Raw genomic sequence first — 24,783 nt, 5'->3', positions numbered from 1 at the left:
ACCCTTCCTCCATGAACACTGCCGACCCACACAAACCCCGCAGCGAGGACACCAGATCCCCTGTATGTTTTTGCCACTTCTCCACTTTGGCCATTTTTACTCCCACTTTATGTTTTATTTTCTGTTAATAAAAGCCTGACACCACGCCCACTGTGTCTGTCGATAGATAGATAGATAGATAGATAGATAGATAGATAGATAGATAGAATGAAAGCTAGAACAATAAAATGATAGAATGAACAAACAAACGATAGATATATGATATATGTTAGCTAGAACAATAAAATGATAGAATGAACAAACAAACAAACAAAATATAGACAGAGCAATAAAATGATAGAATAAACAAACAAACAAATGATAGATAGACGGATATTCATCCTTTAAATGAATAAATAGACACTCTTCATTCATTTTCACAACCAAAAACTCTCGAAAGACACTGCTCTATCTTTGAAAGTGATCATTTCGGTGTATTTGGGCCGTATTGTCTGAAAGCACAGAAGGGCCTTTCTCTTTCAGCTCTGTACAGTATCTCCGACTACATCTTTTTAGAAATTCAAAGCCGCACTGAGCCTATTGCAAGTGCCAAACAGTTTACGGCTATGTTGAGTATGCATCTCAATTTAGTGTTCTTGGCTCTATCTGTTCCATACGTGATTATCCTTTCAGTGATTATTATATCTAGCGATGCACACTACTGAGAACTTGCGGGTGACTGAGTGTTTTTAATATTTGCATGCATTACATCACCAACCCTCAGAACAGACGGTCCTAAAATACTTCCTCACATATTTAGCCAGTTGCTTGATTATTAACACTAGAATATCTGTTTTCCAGATTGTGATAATTAAAGACTATTGGTCTCATTTGGCTGTGAATGCAGTGGTGGGCATTTTCCAGCATCGCCCAAGGACACTTTGTTTAGGGAAAGTTTCCTGCTGATTTAATGGTTTGCCAGAGATAATTGGATTTACTGTGTCAATAATAGTACTGATACTCGTTAACATTTTTTTCCCTTTTTCCTATGTAGCTGGAGGTACAGCTGACTGCAGTCCATGGCGTCATGTCTGTACAGCATGTATGAACTGTAATCTAATAGATCTGCAGTGTCTGGCAGTGAGAGTACTGGTGTATGTAATAATCTCATTTGCATACAATCATAATTAAAAGCTAACAGGAAGCGGGCCGGATGGAGAGTGTGTGTGTTGTGTAGTTAGAGCGGTGGGCAGCAGAGTGCTGACTCTGGTGGTGTGTGTGCGGCGCATTACAACAAGCTCAGTGCTTTATTCAATAACCCCGACAGCCTTTCTCACATACACCACTGCTGGGGTCTTATGAAATGAATCCGCTGATCCACAAGCCCACATGCCATACACTGCCTGATGATAACTCCCTGTGAAATCAGAGCCTGTCGCAGAGGGAGTTATGGGAACTGAAGTTCAGCGAAAACAGAAAAGAGCAGAATAGAAAGAAGACATTAAACTCACTGGTGTGAGACTGTGAGAGAAGAGAAGAGAAGACAAGAGAAGAGAAGAGAAGAGACAAATATAGGATAAGACAAGATGACAACAGAATAGATATACAACAGATATGAGAAGAGACAAGATGAGATGAAAAGAAGGAAGATGAGAAGTGCAGAGAAAGGAGACAAGGAGATGAGGCATGAGATGAGAGTCCTGATCAAATATGAGATTTGAAAAGAAAGAAAGAAAGAAAGAAAGAAAGGAGATGAGGAACAAGATGATGATTCAACATGAGATGAGGAATGAGACTAAAATACACGATCCACTATGAGATAATAAATTAAAGAAAGAAAGAAAGCACTTTAAAGAGAGATGTGAAGAGATGAGCCAAGAAGTAATGGGATGAGCATATAAAAGAAGAGACAAAAGAGATACAGTAAGTGGTAAAAAGAGAAGACACAATAAAGAACAATACTTCTCTTAATTCTCTAAACAATAATCCTATTCTCTTTGACTGGGACGGAGTTTAAGCAGAAGGCACAGAAGCGAGTGTCACTGAGGTAAAGAGTGAACAGCAGAGATGAGAGAGAGTCACGACTCCACAGAGGAGAAGTGCAGTGGTGCAGCGCTGTGCTCATTGGTATGCTGAACCTTCAATGAAGAGAGAGAGAGAAAGAGAGAGAGAGAAAGAGAGAGAAAGAGAGAGAGAGAATGATAGCATTTCTCAATGATATCATCAGCCGTCTAAAGGCACTAGGACTGAAATAGTGATTTGGATGTCCAGGAATCCCTCTTCTTTTCATCTCTTTCCTTCTGTCTTTCTTTCATTCTATTTTTACAGTGTTTACCTTTTCCCTCCATCTCTCTTGGAGCCCCAGGGGTGCAGCCTGAAATAGCCTGGCTTGGAAGTTTTATTACTCCAACCTCAGAGTCTCACTGCATGCCCAAACTTCACGACACCACCTCTCCTTCACACACACACACACACACACACACACACACACACACGCACACACGCACACACAAACAACTCAATAAAGTGAATGATGTGAGATGTGAACAACGGCTGCTGGGCTATTGGGAGCCACTGATAACCACACAACTAATGAACTGGATGTGAAATATTGAGATCAGTGTTGGGAAGCTACTTACAAAGGGTATCTGCAAACTACTCAAAATGATTAAACATTTTCTGAACTTCTATAATTTGATTGGATCAAATCAGCACATGGAATCTGGAAGATGTCATTTGAAAAGAAAAGATTATATTTCATATAACTGAACCAAACAATGTTAAACTGTAATACTCAACTAAATATTTATTTTGCTACAAAAAGATGACATACAATGTCACACAGGGGGTTGCAGGTCCCTGGAGTCTTTATTTGTGCACCGAAGGAACCCTGTGTGTGTCTACTGGATCTCTGTTCACATGATATTATTCACAAAATAATCATACGCACACGGTCATTTCAACTGGACAAAAATACTCAGCTTTAAACTAGTTTTATACGTTTGAAAGTAAATGGGTGCTGCATATGGGATACAACAGTACAACCCAATAGACACTGAACTTCTATCCCATTCTTGTTTTTAGTCAAATATGTATTAAATATAAAATAAAATGATATGTAGCACATAACCTAAAGCCACAGAAACAGAAAGCAGAAAACGTCAGGGAGGACGAGAAAGAGAGAGACAGGCTATCTGTCCACATCAGGGAAGAGGGTTTGGTAATAATTACGAGTCTCCTTGCAGTGTCTCTGAGCACTCTGCATTACTCAGCTTGCGTCTCCACCACATTCACTCCAAGCAATTACGTTTAGATGCTGGATAGAGAGGGAGAGAGAAGGTGAGAGAAGATTGTGAGAAAAACGAAGAGAAAGTGCCCTTAAAAAGCAAACATGAGTTGCATATCAAAGCAATGGATTTGCTGGAGCTGGAGGGAGAACACATAACACATGGAACACGAGAGGAGAAAGCATGTAAGAAAGCGCGACGAGCAGCTGGGAAGGTTCTTTTGTGAAGCAATCTCTAATGGACGTGCAGAGAGAACTCTTTAAAATAAAGCACGAAGCCCATGAGCCTCAAAAAAGCAACCCAGCACAACAGCATACCCCAAAGTCACCCTCTTTAACATTGTTCTCATTCTGAAGACTGAAAATGTTCAGAGCTGCATGCACATTGCCGCTGGGTGGTCATGATTATTAATGCTACCAATGATTACCTCCTACAGAAAATTCTAAAATCAGAATTAGGGATGGGCATGATTAATCGACGATCGATAATTGATCGTTAAGATTTTCCTCGATCATGTTAATTTGTTATCGATTAATCTAAAGCATTTTTTTTATCTAATGCAGGTTGCGTTGCGTAGTACGAGTCTTGAAGCAAATTACATGAATTTCACTGTGTGGCAGCAATTAAATATTTTACCACCAGGGTGCAATATTTGACACCCTACTCGGTTATCTGTGATTTTCCGTTTTGATTTCAAAGAGTAATCATGAAGATGTCACGGCTAAGTGTGGCGTGGGACCATTTTGATTTAAAAAGCGAACTAGTTAACTACAAACATTGCGATGGGGTGTTTAAGTACAACTCGGCCACGACTCAAATGATGTACCTGTGCATCCCGGCAACGTCAGTTCCCTCAGAGCGGGTGTTTTCGGCGGCTGGACTGACGGTCACCATGGTTGCGGTCGCGTCTGACACCAGATCATATCAACATGCTTATACGGTATTTCTCAACAAAAATCCGTAGCCTTTGTATGCTAGTTACTAAAGTTAGTTATTATTCATGAGGCTATAAGTAGCATAATTTGTTACGTTAGCGTAATTGTTAGGAAGGCTAATATCTGGCCTTTTCTTCTGGCTTGGATAGTTTTGAGTTACATTTTGACAAAATCTGTCAGATCTAAGTATTATAATGTTTTTTTTATGTTATTGTTTAACATGATTCTTTTATCATTATTATTGTTTTGGAACAAATGAGGTCTCTGTTTAAGAACGCCTGCTAGCAGCTGCAGGTTCCGCTGCTTTAGAGCACAGCATATGCACGCGGATATATGTTCGGTTTGCCTGAACGTAGTTTAACTGTCTGCCACAAGTTGATCTTGTAATAAAGGTCTCACCGAGGAAAAACACGCTGTATTTTTGTATTCATTGCATTTTTTAATTATAAAAATTTAATAATTATATTATAAAAAAAATATTAATGATTAATCGATAGTCGATCGTTAATTCTCCCGACGATCGACTAAGAAAATTTAATCGAATGCCCATCCCTAATCAGAATGTAAGGCCAGAGTGTGTTATGAGATTATAGAAGGAGTTCCCATCACTTCTGACCAATGAATTTCCATGACATTCCCAGTTGTTTAAGATTACTGGATAAGATCTTCTTGGGAGCTAATCTTCATCATTTTGACACAAACACTTGAAAAAACTTCTTTAAAAATGGTTAAAATAATAGTCTGTAGTAATAGTATGACGCAAGTTACTGTAGCTGATCTCATCAGAAACTTTCAGGCTGGCAAACCTACTGTAAATGATGTAATTATTTAATATGTCTGTTATTATGAATATGTTTAATATGTTTAACAAAAGCTCAATTTATGATAAGAAAATCGAAGAGGAAAAATATTTAGCATAGAAATAACTCACTTTAGTTAACTCAATCTCGTTAATCTCGGTTAATCACGGTTAATCTCATTTAAAGCCTTGATTATGGTTTATATTAATTAAAAAAAATGCAAATGATTACTTCTACATGCTATGATTAAATAAATATCTGAATACACAAATATTATAATTTTTTGGATTGCTAGATTTATGACCATTTTGTTCCATGCATGATCACCAGTCCCATTGCTTTCATTAGCAGCTTAAAACAATCAGGCTGAGCTTTGTGACAATCATTTACAAGAATGTTCTTACCAGCAATCAGTTTAATTTTGAATCTTATATAATATGCATTTACTGTATCATATCATGCATAGGTGTCCTATAACACACAAAGGAGAAGCTGTTTATTTGGCTCATATAAAAGATGCGCTTCATCAGGTCTGCAGGCACGCTACATGCCCAGAGAGCTGCCCTCTCCCCTACTAGCGTGCTAATGAACTATCACAGCCAGAAACAAACAAACACACCTTTTGTTTCCCCCTCTTCCTCCCTCCTATCTTTCCTTGTTTCTCTATATTGAGCTGATCTTGTTATGTGTAATTGGTCCTCTCACTAATTCTGGGCAGCTTTCTTCATTGATGAGTCAGACACTGTTCTGTTTCATGGGGAGGCTTATCAAAGCATTTCTACACTGGGTTCAATCTAATCACAGTCGGACCCGTCACCTGCGCATGACTCCACTCTTTTCCAATAAAAGCCATATGGACACACTCTGGGAATTCTGAGCTATTCTCAGCCTCTGACTTACCCACACATGCACCGGCTATGTTTACAATCTACGACTCCGTAAGAATCCGACCTTGATGATCGCCTGAACTATGAAATCACGGCATCTCTCACTTAAGCGCCTAAACTGTCATGATGGCTGCACAGTCGGACACGTAAATGTAAATATACGGATGTGTAACAGCGTGTTTCTCTTAAACCTAATTGCCATCGTGGAAAGATCTGGAAGGGGAGCGGACAGCATGTGCACCGGCAGACGGAGCGACAGGCTTTCTTCTATGAGTTAATGACAGAAATCCCATGGAGGGGATTTAGGCGATTTGCTTTTTGTTTCCAGCCTTTACAGCAAATCGCAGTGTGTTGGAAGCTGGACAGTTTTATGAACAGCTCTGGGTTAGCTGGAAAAAGAGAGCTGCGTGCTGCGAAGGGCATGTTTGCAATCATAGTGATGTCCTAATGAAGAAAAAGCTCCTGTGTCTCACCTCTAACTGCTCGCAGTAATACAACATTCATGTCTGGTCACTGTCGCTCTGTAAAACTAATGAGTAAAGATGCACTGCAAATCCCACTGGTCATCATTAGATTGTCAAATCACAAAAAAGCAATAAGCCATACAAAAAGTTACTAACAAAAAGTAGCTAAACTAAATTTAAACTAAACAAATGTCTAAGCAAAGAACAGAGCCTCTGTTTTTAAACAACAACAACAAAAAAAATTTATTCAAGCTTTATGCAATATAAATATATATTTTTATCAACACTTGAATGTGGGTAAGTTTCATGAAAAAAGCAACATTTTAAACAAAAAGTTCGATGTAAAAACTACATCTAGATCAGATTCAGATCGACGATCAAATCAAAGGTGGAATAGATTGCATGGTTCTATACCACTTTCTGGATCGCCATTTCATCTTGTGATGTTAGGCAGTTTTGATTTATTTAATGATTAATGTTTGATGATTGCATTGTTTTACACGTGCATTTGCTATACGCTATCAATTGCTTCTGCTTCTTCTTTGCAGTGTTTTGACTGACATTCAATACTCTTTCAGAAGACACAATACATCGGTGAAAACACAGAAAAGCTGGAAAATTCCTTCAATGGCAGGGAAAGAGTTAATAATAAAGGTTTCTGAATAAATGATCAATGAATAACAATTAAAATGACATCATGAAAAAATTGTACACTAAATACAACAGAATTTTTTTAATATTCTAATTTATATAAAATGATAGAATTCACCATGATTATTAGAGAACAATCGGTCCATCTTGTTTAACAAGCACACTTCCCGTCTACCAACAACTGTCACAGTGTCTGGGTTGTTGTTCCCCGGGGTTCCACTAGATGTCCTCCTTCTCACGGTGCCTGTCCCAGATCACTTCCTGTTCCCTTATATGGTCACCTTCCTCCTTGTTACCTGATTGATTGTTCACCCCACCTGTCTCCTGTTTCCCAATTATCCTTCTGTGTATAAATACCCAGTCTGTCTTAGTCTATGTCACGGAGTCCTTGTCTGATGTCATTGTGTTTCAGGTCCATCAGTCTTGCTTTGTCTTACCCTATGTGTCTCATTCTCTCGTTCCACCAGACTTCCTCTACCTTTCCGTTCTTCCGAGTTCCCCGTTTCATCCGGTTCCCTTTTTGTTTGATTTGTCTCTCATGACTGTTTATTTTGTATTTACCCCTCTGTTTAAATAAAACCCTTACCTGCATTTGGATCTACCCTCTCTTTGTGTTTTTCCCCAATACCTATCGTGACAGAAGGACTCCGTCATGCCTAGATCCAGCGGTGTGGGATTTCGAATCGGTTCCCCAGCCACCATGGAGGAACGGAGGGGGAGATACCAGAACTTAATCACCCTTCATCAAGAGGGAAGTGAGGTGGGTGGCCTGGCGCAATTGTTTTGGACTATGGCAGTCGGGCTAGGTTACAATGATGCAGCACTAAAGGATTTATTTAATAATTGCCTGGATGATCCTTTACCTTCATGGGAGATGAAGGGGTTAGAGATACTGGACTTTTGGGGGTTTACCAATTACCTGCACCATCGTGCCCAGTGGGATGCAACAACCACACCAGAGTGTCCAGACAAGGCTGCCAGCTCAGCCCCACAGCACAAGATGGGCGCCAGCCCAACCCCACAGCACAGGATGGCCGCCAACCCAGCCCCACAACCCAAGATGGCCACCAGCCCAGCCCCACAGCCCAAGATGGCCGCCAACCTAGCGTCACAGCCCAAGATGGCCGCCAGCCCAGCACCACAGCACAAGATGGCCGACTCAACGCCACCGACTCCCCATCGTAGAGGGCGGAGGAGGAGACAGGCAGCTGCTGTTCCCGAGGCGGAGCCCGAGGCAGTTCCCGAGGCGGTGCCCGAGGCTGTTCCCGAGGCGGAGCCCGATGCAGTTCCCGAGGCGGAGCCCGATGCAGTTCCCGAGGCGGTGCCCGATGCAGTTCCCGAGGCGGTGCCCGATGCTGTTTCCGAGGCGGTGCCCGATGCAGTTCCCGAGGCGGTGCCCGATGCAGTTCCCGAGGCGGAGCCCGATGCAGTTCCCGAGGCGGTGCCCGATGCAGTTCCCGAGGCGGTGCCCGATGCAGTTCCCGAGGCGGTGCCCGATGCTGTTTCCGAGGCGGTGCCCGATGCAGTTCCCGAGGCGGTGCCCGATGCAGTTCCCGAGGCGGAGCCCGATGCAGTTCCCGAGGCGGTGCTCGATGCAGTTCCCGAGGCGGTGCTCGATGCAGTTTCCGAGGCGGTGCCCGATGCAGTTTCCGAGGCGGTGCTCGATGCAGTTCCCGAGGCGGTGCCCGATGCAGTTCCCGAGGCGGAGCCCGATGCAGTTCCCGAGGCGGAGCCCGATGCAGTTCCCGAGGCGGAGCCCGATGCAGTTCCCGAGGCGGTGCCCGATGCTGTTTCCGAGGCGGTGCCCGATGCAGTTCCCGAGGCGGAGCCCGATGCAGTTCCCGATGCAGTTCCCGAGGCGGTGCCCGATGCTGTTTCCGAGGCGGTGCCCTATGCAGTTCCCGAGGCGGAGCCCGATGCAGTTCCCGAGGCGGTGCTCGATGCGGTGCCCGATGCAGTTCCCGAGGCGGAGCCCGATGCAGTTCCCGAGGCGGTGCCCGATGCTGTTCCCGAGGCCGAGGTCGTTCCCGAGGTGGTGCCCGATGCAGTTCCCGAGGCGGAGCCCGATGCAGTTCCCGAGGCGGTGCCCGATGCTGTTTCCGAGGCGGTGCCCGATGCAGTTCCCGAGGCGGAGCCCGATGCAGTTCCCGAGGCGGTGCCCGATGCAGTTCCCGAGGCGAAGCCCGATGCAGTTCCCGATGCAGTTCCCGAGGCGGTGCCCGATGCTGTTTCCGAGGCGGTGCCCTATGCAGTTCCCGAGGCGGAGCCCGATGCAGTTCCCGAGGCGGTGCTCGATGCGGTGCCCGATGCAGTTCCCGAGGCGGAGCCCGATGCAGTTCCCGAGGCGGTGCCCGATGCTGTTCCCGAGGCCGAGGTCGTTCCCGAGGTGGTGCCCGATGCTGTTCCCGAGGCGAAGCCCGATGCTGTTCCCGAGGCGGTGCCCGATGCAGTTCCCGAGGCGGAGCCCGATGCAGTTCCCGAGGCGGAGCCCGATGCTGTTTCCGAGGCGGTGCCCGATGCAGTTCCCGAGGCGGAGCCCGATGCAGTTCCCGAGGCGGTGCCCGATGCAGTTCCCGAGGCGGTGCCCGATGCAGTTCCCGAGGCGGTGCCCGATGCAGTTCCCGAGGCGGTGCCCGATGCTGTTCCCGAGGCGGAGCCCGATGCTGTTCCCGAGGCGGTGCCCGATGCTGTTCCCGAGGCCGAGGCAGTTCCCGAGGCGGAGCCCGAGGCAGTTCCCGAGGCGAAGCCCGATGCAGTTCCCGAGGCGGTGCCCGATGCAGTTCCCGAGGCGGAGCCCGATGCAGTTCCCGAGGCGGTGCCCGATACTGTTTCCGAGGCGGTGCCCGATGCAGTTCCCGAGGCGGTGCCCGATGCAGTTCCCGAGGCGGTGCCCGATGCAGTTCCCGATGCAGTTCCCGAGGCGGTGCCCGATGCAGTTCCCGAGGCGGTGCCCGATGCAGTTCCCGAGGCGGTGCCCGAGGCGGAGCCCGACGCTGTTCCCGAGGCGGAGCCCGATGCAGTTCCCGAGGCGAAGTCCGATGCAGTTCCCGATGCAGTTCCCGAGGCGGTGCCCGATGCAGTTCCCGAGGCGGAGCCCGATGCAGTTCCCGAGGCGAAGTCCGATGCAGTTCCCGATGCAGTTCCCGAGGCGGTGCCCGATGCTGTTTCCGAGGCGGTGCCCTATGCAGTTCCCGAGGCGGAGCCCGATGCAGTTCCCGAGGCGGTGCTCGATGCGGTGCCCGATGCAGTTCCCGAGGCGGAGCCCGATGCAGTTCCCGAGGCGGAGCCCGATGCAGTTCCCGAGGCGGTGCCCGATGCTGTTCCCGAGGCCGAGGTCGTTCCCGAGGCGGTGCCCGATGCAGTTCCCGAGGCGGAGCCCGATGCAGTTCCCGAGGCGAAGTCCGATGCAGTTCCCGATGCAGTTCCCGAGGCGGAGCCCGATGCAGTTCCCGAGGCGGTGCCCGATGCAGTTCCCGAGGCGGTGCCCGATGCTGTTCCCGAGGCGGTGCCCGATGCTGTTCCCGAGGCGGTGCCCGAGGTTGTTCCCGAGGCGGTGCCCGATGTTGTTCCCGGGGCGGTGTCCGTTACAGTTCCCGAGGCGGTGACCACAAGGCCGTGGTGGTCTTCGGCTCCGCCCTGGGAGACTCTGGCGGTGACCACGAGGACGTGGTGGTCATCCGCTCCGCCCTGGGGGACTCTGGCGGTGACCACGAGGACGTGGTGGTCGTCCGCTCCACCCTGGGGGACTCTGGTGATGACCATGAGGACGTGGTGGTCTTCTGCTCCGACCTGGTGGACTCCGGCCTCGACCACAGAGACGTGGTGGTCTTCCGCTCCGCCCTGGAGGGCTCTGGCCTTGACCACACGGCTGTGGTGGTCATCTGCTCCGTCCTAGTGGACGCCTCAACATGTCCTTCATGGACTTATGTTTTGTGTTTTTTGAGTTCTGTTTCTGTCTGTTCTTTTTAGTTTAGTCTGGCCCTCCGTCCCTCCCCCTGTACCTCCTCCGGTCCTCCTCCCTCCTGATCTCCCGGTTTTATGTATCATTTCTGGTGTTTGTCCCCCATGTGTTCCTTTTCTGGCCCTCCGTCCCTCCCCCTGAGCCTCCACCTGTCCGCCTCCCTCCTGGTCTCTGTGTCATGTTTTGTCTTTAAGCGTCTGGTAGCCGCTCCGTAGAGGGGGGGTACTGTCACAGTGTCTGGGTTGTTGTTCCCCGGGGTTCCACTAGATGTCCTCCTTCTCACGGTGCCTGTCCCAGATCACTTCCTGTTCCCTTATATGGTCACCTTCCTCCTTGTTACCTGATTGATTGTTCACCCCACCTGTCTCCTGTTTCCCAATTATCCTTCTGTGTATAAATACCCAGTCTGTCTTAGTCTATGTCACGGAGTCCTTGTCTGATGTCATTGTGTTTCAGGTCCATCAGTCTTGCTTTGTCTTACCCTATGTGTCTCATTCTCTCGTTCCACCAGACTTCCTCTACCTTTCCGTTCTTCCGAGTTCCCCGTTTCATCCGGTTCCCTTTTTGTTTGATTTGTCTCTCATGACTGTTTATTTTGTATTTACCCCTCTGTTTAAATAAAACCCTTACCTGCATTTGGATCTACCCTCTCTTTGTGTTTTTCCCCAATACCTATCGTGACAACAACATAGTACAGAAGCAACCTTTAAAGCAACCTTATTTAAAACAGCTAGACCCAGAACATTATTAGCAGCCACTTTTTCTCCAGCTTCACTCTCTTACCTCTCCATCTCTCTGAAAGCACCAGATAAAAGAAGTTAGAGAAGATTAAACGCACAGTTAAAGCATTTCTCTCTGACAGCAGGTCGACAGGTACAATAGTCCCACGGAAATGCTCTGTCCATCATCCCTGCCCCTGCATTCTCCTGCATTAGTGATTTTGTTAACACTGTGTGACTGCTTAATGAATTTAATCAGAGAGAAAGATTGCGAAGTTCACCTTTGAGTGATCTGAGGTGAAAAACAATGTGCTGAGAGAATCGTGTGAGACTGATGATTTTTCATGTTGTTGCATTATTGGCTGTACTGTAGGTGTGCGAGTGTTTGGGTTTGGATCCAAATTAAATTGGATCCTATCCTATCCCAGTTTACAAGAATATTTTAAATCATTGACAACTATTGGGTATACTACAATGTAATAATGTTAATAACAATAATGCTGATTTAAATAATGGGGGAATAAATACTGACTGAATTTCCCTTTTTGGGGTGAACTATTTCTCATTCGCATTCACTGTCAGCACAGTTTTTCCAGGTTCAGGTCAGCAAACAACAGATTGTTTATGGAGGGACTCCATCACCGTCAGACTCAGGAGTGTTGCTGTGATGGAGGTGGGAGTGTGCAGTCAGCAGCAGTGACAGAGGAAGCCCCTCTCTGCCCCATCACACTCACACACTGCTTCAATCTATTGATTAGTCCCTAGCTATCAGAACATCAATCATGAGCTCCTGGTCGATGGCGTATTGTTGGTGTGTTCAGACTGCCCTCGGGAACAATGGGCCTTCACATGAGCTCTAACCATTTAGAAACAACAACACAGCCTTGTTCCAGAAGCCTGTTGCAATAGCATATCATGTGTGTAATCATAAAGGTATGGGTGAAAGAACTTGCTCATGTTACCTGTTATACTATTTTTATTGGATATAAAGATAAACTGGATTTAAAAATTATATCCTACTATTCTACCATTTTCTTGGCAGTATGAAAGTATATTTTACTATATTCTGTCATATTTCTACCCACTTTTAACATTAAACAAGGTCTTATATTATAGTTTTACTTGACAGTTTTCTACATTTTCCAACTAAATATGCAGCTGCATCTTAAAAGTCAACAAGTCGACTGTTTACAATCAGTTTTACATCCACAATGTGATATTTTCCAATGAATTTTCCAAGTATATTCAATGAGAAATTTTTTAGATGGGACTTAAATTTTTTTTATAAATAAATAATAAATAAATAAATATTATAAATTATAAAACAAAATTTAAAATAAATTCAAACAAAATTAAATAAAATATAACCTAATTATTGTTAAGTTACAGAAAAACAAACAAACAAACAAATAAATAAATAAATAAATAAAGCCGTATAAGGTAAGTCAATTATTTTATGGTACAAAATGTATTTTAATGTATGAATGAATGGATAAATAAATGTTTACACAAAATAAACTAATTTAGACAAAAATAAATCAATACATTATACAGTATAAATACAATAATTTTTAATTTATGTATGTCACAAGCATGTACATTTAGAATAATCTCTTTTTGCAGCCTTTAATTATGAATATTAATGTTTGTCTACATGCTAAATTGAATGCTTCTATTCCAAAAAAGAAAAACAGAAATTTGAAAAACTGTTTTTTTTTTTTTTTTTTTTTTTATTATTATTTATTTTAAGATTTCTTTAAATAGAGGTCTTTAAAAAACACTAGATGATTTTCACAAGATAAAACCTCTAATTACACACCCTCAAAGTGTGAGTGAATCATAGAATCATAGAGAGGACAGAGTGCATATACAACATGCTATAATCAGAAGGCTATTGTGTGTTAGCCAAGACAGGTGGTTTGGATGGTGGGGGGCAAAAGTTTGGGGTAAGGTAAAGGTGACAGAGAAAGAATACAGGTGGTCAGCTGTGACAGAAAAGTCAAAAAAAAAAGTCAGTGGCGCATTAACCTTGGGATCAAAGATATCACATGCAAACACTCACAAGCTGATTTAAGTGAAACGTTGACTCATTATAAGCAGACTTAACACAAGTACATACACCAGCACTGATCAGTGTCTCAGATATAAAAACTGACATTTGAAATGATTTTCAGAGATAACTACCATGTACTTCCTTATAGTAACTCTCATAGCCAAAGTTCTGATCATATGAAACAAATGCAGTTCAAAGTGCAGCTTATTTTGGCCAAGAATCACCCACTTAGACAGGAGGCCGACATTTCCATGATGTAATCCAATCGCAGTTTAAAATACAAAGCAGAGGAGTATCCAGGTGCGTTTAAAGATACCCTGTATACTTGCTACTAAGTGTCTCAAACAAAAGTCAGATGGATAAAACCGTGTGCATTCAGAAACTACAGCCAATCAGTTTAGAGCTTGCTGTTAGTCATACTAAGAAAACAATGAATAAACAACTCAAGAGATATTCACACATTTTATTGGTATTGTGGGAAGAACACACAAATGTGTGTCAGTTTGTTATGGAGCTTCAATTTAATTGACTTAGAAGGCTAAATATATATTTCAAAATGGCAGAAGGACAAGCACACACACATATTTCATATACTTTATTTGATTCCACATTACAGTCAAATGTAATTTCATTGTTATGGATCATACAGTTCTTTGGGTACAGGAAACTTCGCCTTTTCCAAATAAACATGCTTCCTTATAATTGCTGAGATTGAACAGTACTTTGCCAACTGTTTAGCCCTTATTTTAGAAAGCCCCCAATGCAAAGTCCACAGATCACCAGCCTGTGTACATGAACTAGACTACCAAACACCAGCACAATAAGCTGCCATATGTATCCAAGGTTCTCGATGGTAGATAGCAATGACTGATTTTAAAGTCTTAGAGCAGTAGGAGTCCTCCATAAACAAATCAAATGCACATGGCACCCCAAATAGAGCTTGCTGTTTTGACAAAGTTGCAATAGTCATACTGAGAAGTCAATGAATAAACAAATCAACTAACAACAGATATTCCCACATTTTACTGGTATTGTGGGAGGGACACACAAATGTGTGTGTGTGTTTGTTATGCATCTCCAATTTAATTGGCTTAGAAGGCTAAAGATGTCTTTCAAATTGCCAGAATGATACACGCACACACACACACACACACATACATGTCTGGTCAGCTATCCTTGTGGGGACTCTCCATTGGTGTAATGGTTTTTATACTGTACAGACCGTATTTTCTATCGCCCTACACCAACCCTACCCCTAAACCTAACCCTCACAGGAAACTTTCTGCATTTTTAGATTTTCAAGAAACTTCATTCTGTGTAATTTATTAGCTTGTTTACCCGTGGGGACCTCAATTTAGGTCCCCACCGTGACACGAGTCCCCATGAGTCTGTGTGTATTCAGGTTTAAGTCCCCACCAGAATAGAAAAACAAGTACACACTGACACACACTGTATGCTTCATCAGACTTTATTGCATCATCTCTTAGTCTGACAGAAAACACTGTAACAGGGGCATATACTAAAGCTGAAAAATATTTTTATATCTAGATCTAGATCAATCTATATACACATGCCTTTACTCAATTTTATGTCAGCATATACAGTACATATGTATATTTTGAAATCTTAGTTACAAAGGCCAAATACCTTGTGAAGCTGCACAATTAGTAGACTAGTACATATCCTAAAGCTTTGAGTGAGTGTGTAAGTGCAGATGTTCAGACTCAGTGTATCTACACCATAAAGCAACATATGTTCTACTCTGTCACCTTAATAAAAGTTGTGAGTGAGTCAGCACAAATGCATAGAGCCTTTGATACACAGGCATGAGTCAGCAGAACGCCTCTTACTGCCATAAGCAGGATGAGATGGGCTCCCTAAAGCTGCAACGGGACAAAAGGAACCTACATCAAAACCGTCATCCATTACAATGTCAAACACCATAAAACATCTACAAAAAACAAAGACGGATAAACATAAATCCAAAATTGCCGCTTGATCTGCGACATGACCTTGCAAAAGACTAGTCCAACTTGCAAACATCTGTATTTATGTACACTTTAAATCACATTTCAGATGACGGGATCGTTTCCTGACTGCTTTTGGATGCAGAACTGGGTCATATTTTTATGCATACATTGCATGCATGGGAAAGAATATTTTATACATGTGGCACATTTGAGCGCGATTACACTGTGTCGAACATGCATCGCCCAGAGCGTCAGTGCATTGTGGGTATTTATTTAGGTCATTGTGTCTACACCACACGACTTGGCAGAGTTCGAGGGAACACAAATATTTTCATATCACTGAGAGTTAAACTCTGACACTGAAACGCCACATCATTTGGCAAGCACACATATCATAGTGAAGCACAGACACCTGTTGCTAAGAGACAGCCAGATGTGCTCTTGTTTCCTGAATAACTGCAGCTGCCTTCGACACAGTTGCGTACCAACTGCGAAAAGCAAGAGATCGTGCTCCTGGCACGGAGAGTGCTAGATCTTGCCCGCGGGCTGCCAGGACGAATGGCTGTTTACAAATGTTCACTTTAAACACAGCAACACAAACTTCTTGACAAATACTAGGAACTAGTGGCCTCTTCAAATACCAATTCTATTAAGCTGCTTTAAAAAGTAATAGAACTCTTTCAGGCAAACCGTCCACATGGCAACACCGCCTCAAAACTAGCGGAGAAGCACAATTAAAGTTAATTGACTAAAAGAATTACAGTTTTACTGTTGGCCGATGGGAAATCTTTAATGAGGTGGACAAGCACACGAGAAAATGTTAGAGGAGCTAATCAAACACTGGTGGCCCATCTATGAATGCAATTTCTATTTGAATTGTTTTGTTTAAAGAGGTTTTTCCATGCTCAGTGTGAGTAAAGACAATCATTAAAGTCATGAAATCCATATTTACATTATTGGTCCTATGGTGAATGAATCATCAGAAAATTCTAAAGATCAAATGTTTGTCTTGGGAATTTTTTTTATCTTCAATAATAATGAATCAATAATCTAATAAATAAATAAATTGAATTTTTTTTAATTCTGTATCTACAGGTATAAAAAATTATATTACATTTGGCATTATTGCATTTAATACATTTTATGAGTTCATGCATTCCTTGAAATACAAACACATGACTTTGCTGTTGCCAGCTCTGAAGATATACACTTTAAAATTATAATTTTTTTTCAAATTTTTAAATAAAATTATTTTAGTAGGTTTTTAATGAAATACTATTTCAGTCTTTCTACTTCAAAAATGGATGTTTAAGTCAATGTGTATTTACTGTTTCTTTGTAATTATTACAAAGACTTCCTATGTTTCTGATTTAAAATAGTTTAAAAGTGTCAAACCTTTGTAAGTGTGCAATTTGATATGTAAACAAGTGCTGTAGCCATTAAATATTTTATTAATTATGTTCTACAGAATCTGAAGGGTTGCTATGGTCCTTTGGAAGGCTTTCTTTATCCATTCCTTCGATAAAGGCCAATTTAAAAAGAAACTTGACAGCTTTGCTCCCACTCAGGTGAAGATGTGTAACTCAAACTGCCCTTGAGACTTTGAACTCTAAAATGATACTGTCACGTGGTCCTGATTGAACCAGCCATGACTCTGTCACAAAGTAGATTATCAATGTGAGCTCATGTTTTCCCAGCAGACTCTAGTCTCGTACACCTCTCCTTATTAATCTTTAAGACAGGCATGAAAATGGAATTGCTGCAAATAACAGCCAGATTAGACATTCACAAACATGATTAATGGCTGTGGGACACTCCCAATGCTCATAGAATATTAACAACATGATGTGTGCGACAGACACGTTTCCGTTACGCTGTAAGACTATCGCATGCATCAAACCCCACTAATGTTAAACAACAAAACCTGTAAGACCAGCGACCATGTTTATCTGCTCGCTCTCGAGTGCCAACAAATTGATGTTGACATTCTGATTGAGTTTAACAGGATACAACCTTTAATATTACCTGGATGTCAATGGAATGAAGTGAGCAGGGAATGCATTCAAGATCATGCAGGACAGCATTAAGAGATGGAGAAATATTAAACATCACAGATATGAAAACAGAAGCAAATCTATTGTAATCTACAGTACACCTACAGCGTACTTCTCTACCTACTGTTTCTAAGAAAATGCGGCTGAGCAACATGGGTAAAATTACCTTTATCATCCATAGAACCATGGTCATCCTCCTCCTTAATTTCATGCTCTACATAATGGTCTACATAGGGAGATTCTGCTGATGACAATAAAGGAAAAAGGCAAAAATGAAATGAATGAATGAAATGAAATTAAACAGCACTGGGATATAAAACAGAAAATTAAAAAATATAACCATATTGACACACCATTACAACGCCCAACAAAATATCATGGTCAAAATGAAATAAAAAAATTACTTATTTAAATCTTCAAAGAAAATTTAATATAACATGGCCTTCCTCTGAAAGGTTTTTTTTTTTTTTTTTTTTTTTCTCGCTGTTAAAGCACACAGGCTAAATATGCAACAGTTACGTTTGGAAATAAAATCTCTCTCTCTCTCTTTTTTTTTTTACAGACACAGCAATTTTTAATTTCCAGGTGAAGAACTACACTACCCATGAATCCAGAAAAACCGATATATATATATATATATATATATATATATATATATATATATATATATATATTCTGCTGGTTCTAAACCTGAGCCTGTTAGGGACAAACAATCTGCCATATTAATTTAGCCAAATATAATTACTACAGACTAACCTTGCCCAAACCAGGACCCTGATTGTTTGATTTTTACATGTGAAATATTACAGAAGTCAATGCCTTTATGAAGTCGTTTTCCTTCATATAATGGTAAGCTTCCTAAAATGTACTGTACCCTTTTATACTGTACAAACGGTATTTTCTTTTACCTAAAGTTTTTTTAAGCCTTTTGAATTACAGGGATTTTTCTTCAAAAAAAAAAAAAAAAAAAACATCATATTGTTATACCTGTGTCATACCAATGTCATTATACAAATTTGTGTCCTCAAAAACCACCCATACCAGTGCACGCACAGAGGCCCATACTGTTACAAACCTCATCCATCATTCCATCCTTTTTCACTAAAGCCTAGGAACCTACTGCACTGGATCTCCAGGGAGCTTCATTCTATGGTGGTCTGCAGTCTCAAACTGGTTCTGTCTGACCTAAAGCAGTCTACAGAGAGCCCAGCAGGAGCCGCACAGTGCACAGAGCTCTACACTAATGAATTTACCTTCCTCTTCACTTTTTTTCATAGACTCTGCCAGAGGGAGAGATGACACACATACAGTACATCAGAGCTCTACAACAAGACAAAGTGTGCATTTGTGGGTCTCCAGTGCTGATTTTACCAGTGTATTATGCTCTAAAGATAACTATGACTGTACTATCAATATCTACTGAGTTTACACATATACTGTAGCTATTCATAGAGTTGTGAAGAGGATAAACATTCTCTTCTGTCAGAAAAAGGAATGAGAGATAAGAAAAGAAAAGTCAAAGTAAAGACAGAAAATGGAGACTGAAGGATACGCAGATAAACAGCATTGTAAGAGAGGCAGAAAGAGATAAAGTGTTAGACGAACTGTCTCTTTAAACGAGCAGAAAGACAAGAGCTTATTGGGAAAGTCAGTTATACTCCTCAGAATTGATTCTGGAAGTCCTTGGCTGGTGCTTCCAAATTTGATGTCTAATGTTTATGATGACTGAGTAATTATAGATTGGTTCTTAACTCTTGTATTCAACTTGAGTATGGAGTAATCAGAAGTAAGGATATCAAATGCTCTGGTTCAATTGTCATACTAAAATTATGTAATAATTTCAAAGCATATATCAGTGAATATCATGCAACCTGTTTTTATATCGTTTATAATGTAACTTAGCTCAGCACCAGAAGCTGTTGGGTAAAAATATATGCTCTAACCTTTGGTTTTATACAAATGTATCAGTCACTTGAGATGTGACTTTACCCTCAATCTGCCCTAAAAATGCTACACTAAAAATATCATCCCTCAGTAGCAGGCCAGAGCCCTGTGAGGGGGATACATTTCCAGCCCTCTTCTCAAAGCAAGGCTGAAGTTAGTAAGCTCCAATGAACTGAAACCACACAGTTTAAATGTATTTCACATCTGTATGAGGCAAAGGACCATGCAAACATTCTCACATGAGCACGCTAAAGGTTATCAACTTCAGGTCACGAGTGGGTTTATTCAGTCCTCAAGGTCTAGTAGGCATTTGTGCACCCAAATGTGATTTTATCAGGGAGTGAGAGTCTCCAAAGGTGAACTAATGTGATTGGGGTGATTACACAAAATCTCTGGATTATTCTAGATGAGGAAAAATGTGCCTGCAGTTATTAATTACCATAATACACAGCCACCATGTCCATGTAAGTTTTTTTTTTGCACAATAAATATTATTTCAAATATTGAAATATTACAACATATTATGTACAGGTTCAATATTTTTAATAAATTATTTCAGTAAGTGGAATTTTGCTATATTCTAGACTCATGTAAATCAAAATGTTTTAAGCATTTATGCAGATAATTACAGACAAAAAATATGTAAAATTTAATTTTGAGTTGAATTAAATTTCCATGCATAGAGTAAAAATAGCAGGCATCTCTTAGTATAGTTCAGTTGTTTGAGATGCACCCTGCATTATAAATTACTATTCAATACTATACATTTATACTATTACTATACATTTTATTTTTTAAAGAAATTGATCATTTTATTTAGCAAGGATGCATTAAACTGATGAAAATGTGAAACTGAAGACTGAAAAAATGGCTGCAGGAAATTAAGCTTTGCAATAACATGAATAAATTACATTTTAAAATATATTTAAATGGAAAACAATTATTATACATTTTAATATTATTTCACAATATTACTATGAAATTTGATTAAATAAATGCAGCCATGATGACCATATGAAACTTATTTAAAAAAAAAACAACTGGTAGTGTATCTAAAAAAATAATGTACAAAAATAAATACATTTCAAATGTATAATGTGATAACTTAACATAAATAATTGAATAATATATTATATATATATATACATATTTATAAAAATACATTTTATATAAACCTAAAGGTTAACGAATGAGATTCACTGCATAGATAGCTTTGCTGAATCTGAAAACGAGATGTTGTTTTGCCAGCAGTGACTCCTACATTAATGAACATCAGTGAGACATCATGAATATATCAGGAGCTGGGAGTCAAAGAGAGACTGCTGGTTGCTCGCTAGTCTCTTTGTAAGGCTGCAAAGGTGCCACAAGAACAGAAAGTACACAGGAAATATGAATGTTTTTTGACATATGGTGCTGTTACGTCAGAGATGTGTTGTGGGTCCTGCATATGGTTTGTCCTGGCAGTTTCTGAGCTGGCACAAGCAGCATGATCATGGTGCCATCAGATTATAGTGGCAACTCCATCTCCACCAGCATGGGCATCCTGGCACTTCACGGACACTAATGCACCTGCTGCCCAGCACAGGAATGTGAGCCAGGATGTCGTTTTCGGAAGGTGAAGCATACGTGCAGCTATTCTTGACTAAAAGATGACATGCCCCATAGGACAGTTCAATTACAAATAAGATCTCTATGATATCTCAGATATTTCTCCCAGACAGCAATGACATTAAACAGAAAGTAAATTGAGACGTCTGCTAATTTTTTTAGTAGAAGAAAGAGATAGTAACGCTTCCTCAAGACATTCAGAAAAGATCACAGCAGTATCACAAACTAAGCTAATATTTTCAAGATCCCAAAGATCTCAATATGATCTCAAACATTTCTAATCAAATCCACCCAAAATCAAATCAAATGAATTATTCAATCCACATGAATTTTATAGTTTTGTTCTGTTACTGTATGTAAACTTTTGACTTAATTGTTTCCATTTTTAGACAAAATTAATACTTAAATGTGGCATAACTAGGACCTTCAGACAGTTTAATTAATGCAAAAGAGCATTATTAATAATGATAAAAATAATAATAATTATTAATATTATTATATCCATTAAAATTCTTCAAGACCAAATGATCGGAGTTCTGCCAGCGGAATAAATATACAACATCTCATTTCTATCTGTATTTCTCACAAGGAATTTTATAGGGAAAAATCTAAGACAAAGCTAATATCTAAATGCAGCATAACTAGGACATTTATTAAGCAATAAAAGGCAGCATCTGAGCATTAATAATCACATTCAAATTCTTTCAAAACCAAATGATCTGAGCTTTTCCAGTAGCATAATTATATAACTCTTTACTCGTACTACATACAAATAATTTTGTAATGCATGTCTATTTGGATTTCTCAGAAGCAATTTTAGTAGAAACATCTGAGACAAAGTTAACACTTGAAGCGCCACTGAGTTCTCTGAGCTACTCTTGAGCAACCTCGGAGCAATAACAGACTCTGGGTACAAGTGGAGGAAATTTGACTATATTAAAATGCTTTAAGCATTAAATGTGATCAAAATATCAAAATATGTTCAATATTTATCCGTACAACGGGAGGAAGGAAACACAGTCACATTGCCATGTATGTGTTCGGGGTGTTGGGTACAGGTGTGTGAGCATGCAGGTAGAGCACAGTGGAAAGAAAGAGTTACTGAAGGATAAAAACACCACTGTAGGGGGCTGTGAACGGGACACACACACTTGATACACACTTGGAGGGCTGTGGGATGGATGCAGAGTTCTTTACCTTCCACTGCGTTTGAGTGGTAGTCTGGTTTGAGGCATGAATGGAGACAAGAACAGAACAAGACATAAGCCATGAACCTAAGCCATGAGCACATACACATACACACAAACACACTTCTACAGCATTCATTCACACAGAGTTTCAAACATGAGTTTGAGTTACAACCACATATTTTAGTAACAATGCATATACACAACATAAAGACATGAATACATGAGTTGAAGCTCCTCTGGATCAAGATTCCCTAGCTAGAGCATGTAAGCTAGTGAGCAAGCCGGTGTGCCTGTGTGTGTGTGATTTGAGAGACGGTCTCCAGAGAGCAGTGTTTGACTGACGACAACCTTCGTCTCCCTGTTCTGAGACATACCAGTGCAGATGACATGTAAAAAGATGGAAAATCGTGTGCATCTTGCAAAACAGACAATCTGTAGGTCACTGTGGATCCAAGTCCCAGTCCTGTTCATAACTTAGACAGCAGATCTAGTTCTACAGGCTGTCTCAAATCATATTCTGTTTATATTTAACTGTATGCAACAGATTATATGTAAGCATATTGGGTCCTCAGTCAGAATATTGTGTATTATGTATGTTGATGTCGACCTATAACCAATATTTCCCTGTTTTAGTTTCTAAAAATAAACTGAGTTCAACTCAAATAAATTAAACAGCATTTTTTTTTTTTTTTTGGGGCCAATGCACAATTATTTGAAAAGCACATTTTTTTGGGAAAATAACGTCACAAGTCTTCCCGAACAGCCTGATAAAAATGATAAAGAACCAACAAATCAACCACATTAGCAAGAGAGACACATTGCAATGCACAAACCATGACTGTTGCATCACAGAGCATACTTGGCCTAACCCCGCCCCTTCTCCAGATGACTGACAGCTGTCAGGTGCAAAGTGATTAGCAGGGAAAGGGCACTCACCTTTGACCCTCTCTCCGCGGTTCAGCTGGATCTCTCCCTCTCCCTGTGGTGTGTACGGTTTGACCACGATGAAGGTGCGCCCCGGCACGGCGCTGTAGAGTTTCCGTTTAGGGCCCCGGGCTCCTGAGAGTGTGTGCGAGGGCCCCGCGGGAGGAGGGCTGGGGTCCCGTTGGACTGTCCCCGGGCTGTAAACAAAAACATAGGTTACGGTGGTAATGCCCGGCAACTGGTAGCCAAATCCAGTGGTCAACGACATGGTCCCGCGAGAAGGCGGCAGCGTGCGTGCATGCGCGGGTCCCCTTCTCGATATTCCCGAACCGGCCAGGGCCGTCAGGTGAAAGCAGCTCACTCCCTCTTTTCCTATCCCTCTTCTCCTCCTCTGCTCCTCTCTCCTCCTTTCTTCCACCTCTCCTCCCTCTGAGCACTTCCCGCCCTCCCCCTCGCTCCTGCTAACGGCTGCCTGTCGCGAACGGTGGCGAGCGCTCGGGCTGCACTCGCCGCGAGTGGGGCATGTTCACTCCCCGTGGCTCTCACACACACACTCGCACACACGCTGTGACGCGGCTGTGCCGTTTTCCCGTGGCTGGGCTGGCGCGCTCCCACCCTGAACATTCTATCTGTACGCAGATGGTTGCCGACGACAACACCAGGGGTCCGGATTGATTAGTGTGCGGGGGGGTTGAGCACGAATCACCTCACCCCCCTAAAACAGCCCTGCACCCACAAACACACACACATTCTCCCAGTGCTGTAATCAACAGCCCCTCCTATTCCCCTCTCTCTCCCTCTCCCTGCCTTCCAAGTCCTCCTCTCCCTCCCTCACTCCCTCCAATGTCTCTCTGCCCTCCCTGTCTCCCTCTCTCTCTCTCTCTCTCTCTCTTTCAGTAAGACAGCTTCTGAATGTTAATACAGCTGCAGGTACAATGGCTTTAGCCCTGTCTCTCTCATTCATCAAAAATCGTTCACCCATTCATTCCACACGCACACACATTTTGTTTTCAGACCAGTCAGGAACGAAACAAGAATTACAGCAAAACACACACAGCAAACCCCCCCCCCAACTTCAACTTCCTTTGGAGATATATATATATATCTCCAAAGGAAGTTGATATCTTCCAGCATGAGCAAGGAAATTCTTAAAACCGTGAATACTTTACCAAAATGTTCCATTTGTTTATTTAAAGCATTAACTAACATTAACTAACAATGCACAGTGCACTGTTACAGTATTTCTTAATCTTTGTTAACATTAGTTAATACAAATACAGCTGTTCATTGTTAGTCCATGTTACCTCAGGTCCTTTAAATAATAATAGATACAACTTTTGATTTTAATAATGTATGA

General features: G+C 41.9%; 1 protein-coding gene across 4 annotated transcripts in view; it reads right to left on the bottom strand.

The window, feature by feature from the left end:
• The window catches only part of LOC113100316 (SH3 and multiple ankyrin repeat domains protein 3), a 68,886-nt gene extending 44,651 nt beyond the window's left edge, over window positions 1-24,235 (bottom strand). For 2 of the 4 annotated variants that reach the window (XM_026265107.1, XM_026265108.1), the window contains exons 1-2: window positions 23,439-24,235; window positions 17,927-18,001 (exon numbers count right to left, since the gene is read on the bottom strand). In XM_026265107.1, coding sequence (XP_026120892.1) covers window positions 17,927-18,001; window positions 23,439-23,694 — 331 coding nt within the window. In that variant the 5' untranslated portion in view covers window positions 23,695-24,235. The remainder of the gene's footprint in view (window positions 1-17,926; window positions 18,002-23,438) is intronic. The other 2 variants (XM_026265109.1, XM_026265111.1) reach the window with 1 other exon arrangement.
• Between the last annotated feature and the right edge of the window lie 548 nt (window positions 24,236-24,783).

This window comes from Carassius auratus, unplaced genomic scaffold (assembly GCF_003368295.1).
Source record: "Carassius auratus strain Wakin unplaced genomic scaffold, ASM336829v1 scaf_tig00217246, whole genome shotgun sequence".
Classification (NCBI taxonomy): domain Eukaryota; kingdom Metazoa; phylum Chordata; class Actinopteri; order Cypriniformes; family Cyprinidae; genus Carassius; species Carassius auratus.
Note: the sequence above shows the minus strand (reverse complement) of the source record. Positions and strands in the feature narration are given on the sequence as shown.